At 43.7% G+C, this 9,244-nt stretch overlaps 1 protein-coding gene across 2 annotated transcripts; it reads left to right on the forward strand.

The window, feature by feature from the left end:
* Positions 1 to 340: 340 nt before the first annotated feature.
* LOC133242457 (endogenous retrovirus group PABLB member 1 Env polyprotein-like) lies at positions 341 to 7,913 on the forward strand. Of its 2 annotated transcripts, XM_061408629.1 has the most exons (3): positions 341 to 1,989; positions 2,811 to 2,904; positions 6,181 to 7,913. In XM_061408629.1, exon 3 carries the CDS (start codon positions 6,181 to 6,183, stop codon positions 7,612 to 7,614), a length of 1,434 nt encoding a protein of 477 aa, XP_061264613.1. In that variant the 5' UTR covers positions 341 to 1,989; positions 2,811 to 2,904; the 3' UTR covers positions 7,615 to 7,913. The 2 variants fall into 2 exon arrangements, with proteins under 2 accessions (XP_061264613.1, XP_061264612.1); XM_061408628.1 differs by lacking the exon at positions 2,811 to 2,904.
* Positions 7,914 to 9,244: the final 1,331 nt, after the last annotated feature.

Here is a 9,244-nt window from a genome sequence, read left to right on the forward strand (position 1 = left end):
CGTTCAAGCCTCGTCTCTGGCCCCGGATTGAATTCTTCTCCTCCGGGGGCCAAGAATCCTGGTGTATTCGCGTGATTCAACAACAACCTTTCATCTTGGGGGCTCGTCCGGGATCCTTCAGGACAAGGTAAGGATGCTTGGAGCTTTAGTTCTTTGTTCTCTTAGCGAACACGTTTTCTGCCGTGCTTTACTAACTCAACCGTGTGCTTGTGTGAATGAATGGCATGCCCTGCGTGAAACAAGTAAGAAACCCTGCTCTGCGGTTCCACGGTGATCATACGGCTTATGACAGAAACCTGTCGGGGCGTTATACCGACCTGCCAATGCCAAGAGGCACCCAAAGTCTCCTTCGGGAACCGAACAGAAATGGGCAAAGCGTGTGGACCGAACTCTCCTTTCTCGGTCAAACTTTTTGGTCTCTTTGACCATTTCATAACTCCTTGGGAATTAGAAGTACTAACCTAATCTATCGGATCATAGACTTTCAAGGGACTTGTGATCTATACTGTTACTGTGTACTGTGGCTTAGGTCCCAAACTTGGATTCATAGTCAAGAAAGTGTCTAGCCTCGCTAGGAATCGAAAGTTCGGAAGCTAGATGGAGCTCTAGCTCCCAGAACATCTCTGAGGTTAAAGGTTACTCAGATTGGGACTGCGATGGGTTTTTTTTTTCCTTTGGTAATGCCGGCTCTTAGTGGATCAGAGGAGGCTGTTATACTGGTGTGGTGATGCTTGGAAAGAACATCTCAGTTTTATGTTCGCATCGGTCTTATTGTGGTCAAGAAATACTCAGGGTCGTGCACAGGCACTCAGGTGACGAATGTTTCCCACAATGGTCTTAGCTTGGGAGGCATTCTGGAAGGTTACTCTGATTCACCCCGGGTGACATCAGAGGCAAGCAAGGTTAAGGGTGAAGAGCTGGACGTCAAGTAGGGATGCTATCAAGTCTACCCCTGGTACATCCCCACCCCATCTCGGTGGTAGAACCGGGAGGGACGAGTATGGCGCCTGCGTCGGTAAGGGACAGACTAAGTCCGACCAGGAAGGAAAAGCTTTTGGTGTAACGTCTGTCTACACCCCCATCTAGAGCAGGGAGGGACGCCTCCGGTAGAAAAAATGGCGCTGGTCGCTTTTTTTTCTCTCTTACAGATGGGAGCTAACAATTCCAGCCTCACTCCTTTGAACTGTATCCTGAAAAACTGGGATAGATTTGATCCCCAGGGCTTAAAGAAGACACACCTGGTCTTCCTATGTGATACTGCATGGCCACGGTATCCATTGGAGGACGGCAAACGGTGGCCAGTTGGAGGGTCTCTTAAGTATAATACTGTTCTACAATTAGACCGGTTCTGTAAGGAACAAGGGAAATGTGTAGAAGTAGCATATGTGTTGCCCTTTTTCTCTCTGCGAAATATGCCAGACTTATGTCCTAAGGGTATAGATTTGGGTGTGAAACCTTCAGCTCCCCCCTATCCTCTTCCTTTGCCCCCGTACCTGGGACTCCAAACTGGGATTCAAACTGCCCACATGGAGGTCCAAACAACTCCTGTCTCAGTACGACCTCAGACTACTCTGGTTTCAGTAGAAACTCAGACCATCGAAGTAAGCGATGAGATGGAGGACAGGAGACAAAGAGAAGAGGAAAAACAGGTTTCTCCAATCTATCCCTAGGATCATATGCGCACAGCAGCCAGAGAGACTGAGGAACAGCCACACAAGCTGTTGCCTCTTTATGAAACACCCACCGGGAGAAATAATCAGTCCATGAGAGTTAATAAGCCTTTTTCTTATCAAGAAATACAAAGAATCAAGGAGGATCTGGGAGACTATTTAGAGGACCCAGAAAAATATATCAGAGCTTTTAAAGGTGTTACTTTGCTTTATGACCTCACTTGGAAGGATGTGATGTATATCTTGGGACAAACGCTGACTCCTGAGTCAAAGACTCGAGTTTTGGGAAAAGCGGTTGCTTATGGAGATGAGTGGCTTGGTAATGAATCAGTAGGGAAGAGGGAGAACGAGATAGCGGCCCTCCCCACTGGGAATCAGGCGGTCCCAACTATAGAACCAGACTGGGACTACAACACAGCTAAAGGAAGATGGGATCAGAGTCATTTTGTTAGATGTATTCTTGAAGGACTTAGGCAGGCGCGTTCTAAGCCTTTAAACTATGGCAAATTGGCAGATATAGAACAGGAAGAGAAAGAAGCTCCTGGTAAATTCCTAGATAGACTGAGAGAAGGCCTTCGCAGATTCACTGAGATTGATCCCGAAAGTGAAGAGGGAAAAGTGATCTTAAAGGATATATTTCTCAGTCGGCTCCAGATATCCTCCGTAAGCTATTAAAACAGGCGTATGGACCAAATCAGTCTTTAGATACTCTGTTACAACTGGCTCAGACAGTCTATTATGGTAGAGAATATGAGGAAAAGAAAGAAAGGCAAAAAAAGACAAAGGAAAAGGCGGAAGCCTTCGCCATGGCTATGAAAAACGTTCTTAAACAGCCTGAGAAAAATGCCCAGAGGGGCCCAGGTGAAAAGGGATGGGCTTGCTACTGCTGTGGAAAGGAGGGGCACCTCAAGCGGGATTGCCCTCAGGCATCTAAGCCGCCCCCAGCTCCATGTCCGGTCTGCAAAGGACCACACTGGAAGAGAGACTGCCCCCAGAGGCGTAGGTCTCCGGGGTCGGACTCTCAAGACAATCAGGACTGAAGGTGCCCGGGGGTCCCCACACAAGCTCCCGTCCTAATTACACCTGAGGAACCCCTGGTATTAATAGTTGTGGGGGGCCAATCCGTCGATTTCCTTTTAGATACTGGGGCAACTTATTCTGTGCTTACTGAAGCCCCTGGCCCACTTTCTTCCCGATCCGCTTCCGTAATGGGACTGTCTGGACGAGCCAAAAGGTATTATTTCAGTTATTCTTTATCTTGCAACTGGGATTCTGTGCTGTTTTCTCACTCTGATTGTGCCAGAATCTCCCTCACCCCTTTTGGGAAGGGATATACTGAGCAAGGTCCATGCCTCTGTTTTCATGAATATGGAGCCCTCCCTTTCTCTCCCTTTAGTTGAACAAAATGTAAATCCTAGAGTATGGGCTGATGGAAAATCTGTGGGTCGAGCACAAAATGCTATTCCTGTAGTTGTTAAGCTCAAAGACCCACACGTATTTCCACATAAGAAGCAGTATCCACTGAAACCTGAAGTTAAAGAAGGGTTAAAACCCATCATCGAAAATTTAAAGGAACAGGGACTATTAATTCCCTGTAACAGTCCTTGCAACACTCCTATTTTGGGTATAAAGAAATCAAACGGTAAATGGAGACTAGTTCAAGATTTACGAATAATAAATGAGGCTGTAGTTCCTTTACACCCCGTGGTGCCTAATCCTTATACTCTATTGTCTGAAATTCCTGAACGGGCCAAATATTTCTCAGTAATTGATTTAAAGGATGCCTTCTATTCAGTGCCTTTGGCGGAAGAAAGTCAATTCCTATTTGCCTTTGAAGACCCTACTCAGCCAGCTTCTCAGTTAACCTGGACAGTTTTGCCCCAGGGATTTCGTGACAGTCCTCACTTATTCGGACAAAGTTTGTCACGGGATTTACAAAACTTTAACAGCTCTGAAGCAGTGGTGTTACAATATGTAGATGATATTTTGCTCTGTGCTGAGACAGAGGAAGCTTGTTCGCGAGCCTCAGAAGATTTCTTAAACTTTCTGGCAGGCTGTGGTTACAAGGCATCAAGAGAAAAGGCTCAGCTTTGTCAACAATCGGTTAGATATCTGGGCCTAATCATATCAGAAGGGACTAGGGCCATAGGCCCTGAGAGAGTTAAACCTATACTAAATCACCCCCTACCTATGACTTTAAGACAATTGAGAGGATTTTTGGGAATCACAGGTTACTGTCGCATTTGGATTCCGGGTTATGGGGAACTTGCCCGGCCTTTATATAAACTTATAGCTGAAACTCAGCAGGCCCAAACTGACAAACTGGTTTGGTCTCCAGAAACTCAAAAGGCTTTTAAGGTTCTTCAGACTGCTCTCCTGCAAGCTCCAGCTCTGAGCTTGCCCACAGGGTCAGAATTTAATTTGTTTGTCACTGAAAGAAAAGGTGTGGCATTGGGAGTTTTGACACAACCCCGAGGGCCTCACCAACAACCTATTGCTTATCTAAGCAGAGAATTAGATGTAGTTGCACGTGGGTGGCCCCACTGCCTAAGAGTAATTGGGGCAGCGGCTTTATTAGCACCTGAAGCTTTAAAAATAATTAATGGATGAAACCTTACTGTACTGACTTCTCATGATGTGAGTGGAATCTTAAATTCTAAGGTTAATATTTGGATGACAGACAGTAGGCTTCTTAAGTATCAGTCATTGTTGTTAGAAGGACCAGTAACTAAGCTTAAAGTTTGTGGAAATTTAAATCTTGCCACTTTCCTTCCTGAGAAGGAAAATGAAACACCTGATCACGATTGTTCTCAATTCCTAACTTTAAACTATGCAGCTCGGGAGGATCTAAAGGATACCCCATTAGACAATCCTGACATGGAAATATTTACAGATGGCAGTTCTTTTGTTCAGGATGGAAAGCGTAAAGCAGGTTATGCCGTGGTGACTGCTGAACAGGTTTTAGAAGCAAAATCTCTCCCCCAGGAAACTAGTGCTCAGTTAGCGGAGCTTGTGGCCCTGACCCGAGCTCTAGAGTTAAGCAAAGGGCAGCGGGTAAATATCTATACAGATTCTAAGTATGCTTATTTGACTTTACATGCTCATGCTGCAATATGGAAAGAGAGACACTTTAAAACAGCAACAGGAGAACCTATTAAGCATTTCAGAGAGATCGAGAGACTTTTAACTGCTATATATTGTCCTAAAGAAGTAGCTGTTATGCACTGCAAAGGGCACAGCAGGGATGGGAGTAAAATAGCCGAAGGTAATCATCTGGCTGACTGTCAAGCCAGAAAAGCAGCACTTTACGAAACCCCTTCACTACAGACGCCTTTGATCTGGACAGGTCCTGTGGAACAGGAAAGACCACAATATACTGAGGAAGAATTAGAAAGATATGAGAAACGAGGAGCAAAGATTACTGATAAAGGATGGTTACAGTCCGAGGATGGACGATTAATAATTCCTGAAAATGCTCAGTGGAAAATTCTTAAGGGTTTACATCAGAGTTTTCATTTGGGTGCTGAGAGTACTTACCAAATGGTTTCTCGTTTGTTTGAAGGTAAAAATGTAATGAAAACTTTAAAGAATATTATCAAAAGGTGTGAGATTTGTCAAAAAAATAACCCAAAGACTGAAAAGCTAGCAAAATCTGGATTACAACGAAGTGGGAAGTATCCTGGAGAGGATTGGGAAATTGATTTTACTCATATGCCAAAAGCTAATGGATATTCTTGCTTACAAGTTTGGGTAGATACCTTTACTGGATGGATTGAGGCTTTTCCCTGTCGTAGTGAACAGGCTAAGGAGGTTATAAAGATTTTAATTCATGAAATTATCCCCAGGTTTGGGCTGCCACGGAGCCTTCAGAGTGACAATGGCTCCGCCTTTAAAGCTGCTGTAACTCAGGGGGTATCTAAAGCTCTAGGAATAGAATATCACTTACACTGTTCCTGGAGACCCCAATCCTCCGGGAAAGTTGAAAAAGCTAATGACATTATCAAAAGGCATCTGCGCAAATTAACTCAAGAGACGCAGGACAAATGGATTAAAGTCCTACCCATAGCTTTAATGAGGGCTCGAACTACTCCCAAAAAAGAGGGACTGTCCCCCTTTGAATGTATTTATGGAAGGCCTTTCTTACGCACAGACATTGTTATAGACCCTGAAGCCTTGGAATTAACTAATTATGTAACTCAGCTCTCAGCTTTTCAACAGACATTAACAGAGCTCTGGGAGAAGACTCCTGACCCAGCCTCCGAGTCAAGCAGGCCTCTATTTGAGCCAGGAACCGAGGTGCTCATAAAAACAGTGGGATCTGGGGGGTCATCCCTCGAGCCTCTCTGGGAAGGTCCTTACCAGGTTATTCTTTCCTCTCCCACAGCTGTCAAAGTGCCAGGAATTGATTCGTGGGTACATCATACTCGAGTTAAGAGGTGGCACCCTGACCAAAATTAAGTGACTTCATTTTATGTCTTTACTTTCTATGCTCTGACTTTGTACCTTTTAGATGGGCCTGATAACCTATGTGAGCTTACTTCTGCTGACTCCAAATATCCTGAGTCTGCCGTTGGATCCTCAAGACAATGTCTTCCTGTCCTGGGCTCACTCCTATGCTGCATTCCACAATCGGTCTAACTGCTGGGTCTGCGGAGCGCTCCCCTCTTCGTCAGTGGAAGGCTTCCCGTGGTGGACATCCCCACTTCAAGGAAAAGACTTTCTCCAAGTCTGTGAATACCTTCGACAACAATCACATGCGATGCCTCTTCGTCATCTGATGACATCTACCAACCCTAAAATGGACTGGTGCAACACTTTGTACTCTAACTATGGACATAATGTGACTTTTAATTTTGATTATACATTGTCTCGGTTCAATGACTATTTTGCTACATATAAGGTAAATAGGTCTAGATCTAATGGCTTTTTACCTGACGTTTATCAAATATGGGATGAAGTTACATGGCTAACTCCTGAAAAAGGACGTTTAATATCTACTGCCTCTATATGCTGGGAACAAACAGAGCCGTCCCCAAAATTTAGCCAACAACTTAATTACAATGATTGGAAACAAATGGGATATTTGTCTCAGGAAACATGCAATGTAATCATTCCCGTGTTTTCCAATCCCAGTTCAGGTTCTCCCTTTGTCTGGCCAGGCACGAATTGGGACTGGATATCTCAGTCGCGCTGGCTTGCTCCAAACGAGACTTATTGGATATGTGGCTCTTACCTATGGGCATGGCTTCCCCCTGGTTGGATAGGGAGATGCACCCTGGGTCTAGCCTTTACTCATGGCTTTATATTTTCAGAGCTTCCAGAAAAGCCTGCTAATTTACCCCACCTTAGAACTCGGTGGGCAAGGTCTGTATTTTATTGGTATGATTATTTGGCTGCAGCGTTTGTTCCCTCTTTGGGAACTACAGATGTTATGTTACGAGTGGATGCTTTGACTAATTTTACTCAACAGGCATTACAAGATTCTCAAAAGGCTATTTCAGCTCTTAATGCTGAACAAGCACAAATTAGAAAGGTGGTTTTACAAAACAAATTGGCTCTAGATATTCTGACAGCTGCACAAGGAGGAACTTGTGCCATTATTCATACCCAATGCTGTACATATATACCTGATATGAACACGAATGTTACTCATTTTACTAACCACATGAACAAGATGATTAGGGCCATGGACACTCCTGAAGCCTCAATTGCTTCACTTTGGAAAACGTTAACTAGTTCCCCATGGTGGACAACTATCTTAATTACGATAATTCTGGTTGTTTTGTTCTTGCTGTTTGCTCCCTGCATCTGTAATTGTATAACTGGATTTGTTTCTAGCCTCATGAAAGCTTTTAAGTTACAAATGGTTGCTCAAACTCCTGCTACTACTGTAGCTTCCTCCAGCTACTATTTGGGGCCCCTGGATCAGATATCCTCAATATGAGGATTAGGAGAATATGTTGCCTCACCAATTTAGGGACAACGCCCCTTGTCAGCTCGGAAGTAGTTATGGAATGAGAACGACGCCCCTTTTCCCTAGGCAACATAATTCTCCTAAAAGAAAAGGGGGGAATGAGAGGGTAACAGGCAGGAAGGCCAGGGGTCTCCAAATAGAGGAAATAGCCTGCAAGTGTCAGAAATTTTTATCTCTCTTAAGCGGCAGGAGGAAACAAACTAGCAATATTTTTTCTTTCTCTATACAAATTTAAAGGGAGGTTTCTCTTAAAATATTGTGTTGCCATAATGACACCCGGTTTCCCCTGAAGTTAGCTATTCTCCAGTCTAGAGATAACCAATGCCTTTTTCTTATGGAAATGTTTGTCTTAAGCTATGCTAATGTACTATGCCTTTACCCCAAACTCTGTCTCCAAGTCGGTTCCGCCTCTTGGCCAAGAACCTACTTGACAAACCAGTATGGATATTGTTCCCCTAATCTATGTAAATGAAACTATTTGTATGGTGGTCTGCCCTTCTTCAAGATTCAAGTTAATCATTTTATGGCCCAGGATAAACCATTTATCCCAAAATGCATCTTATGGGTGAGGGGCCTGGTGCCATTCTGAATTTTAAGACATTCCTTTCTTTCATTAACAGACTGCTAGTGACTATATAACATCCAGCTAAAGACTAGCAGGGGGTACTCTTTCTGCCCCCTTCTGATGCCTATGTCAGAAGCTTTCTCTATCTCCTTTATACTTCAATAAAACTTTATTACACAAAAGCTCTGAGCGATCAAGCCTCGTCTCTGGCCCCGGATTGAATTCTTCTCCTCCGGGGGCCAAGAATCCTGGTGTATTCGCGTGATTCAACAACAACCTTTCACCATGGTTGATTCATGTCAATGTATGGCAAAACCCACTACGATATTGTAACGTAATTGGCCTCAAATCAAAACAAATGAATTTAGAAAAAAGAACTGAAAAAAAGCAAAGAATAAAGAAAGGACAGCACACCCAGGGGGTCTTTCACTTTGATTGATTTTAAATCACATTCAGTGACTGACTGGGAATCATCAATGGGGTCTCCCAGGAGGTAGAGTGCCAGAAAGATTTAATTAGGGAGCTGCAGTCCAGATAAAAGATAACATATCACTGAGTTAAAATTTGAACTCAACTCTTTTGATGCCCACGGCGAAACTCTGTGTTTTAGTTGTTTCTCAAAAGTTTTGTGAAGGCACGCAGGATACTTATGGTCAGAGACTGCCTTATGTATCTCCATATTTGATTGACTATTCCTTGGACCTTTTAAAACATTTCAAAATGAAGGGTAACACCAAATTAAATATTTCATACTCTTTCTTTTAAACCATGAGAAACTTGTAGAATTTGGACTAACAAAAGACTTTATTGCGGAAGAATGTTTTTCGACTGTAGTTATTTGGAAATCCTAGGGTATGGTGATAATTACAAGACCAGCTTTTACTCAGTCTTATGTTAGTACTTATGGAAAAATTCTCTGTACAGACTTCCATGACTGTCCAGTGGTTAGGACTCCGTGATTTCACTAGAAAGGCACGGGTTCAATCGCTGTTCAGGGAACCATGCTTCCACAAGCGGCATAGGGCCCCCCGAAAA

The sequence above is a fragment of the Bos javanicus genome, chromosome X (genome assembly GCF_032452875.1).
Source record: "Bos javanicus breed banteng chromosome X, ARS-OSU_banteng_1.0, whole genome shotgun sequence".
Classification (NCBI taxonomy): domain Eukaryota; kingdom Metazoa; phylum Chordata; class Mammalia; order Artiodactyla; family Bovidae; genus Bos; species Bos javanicus.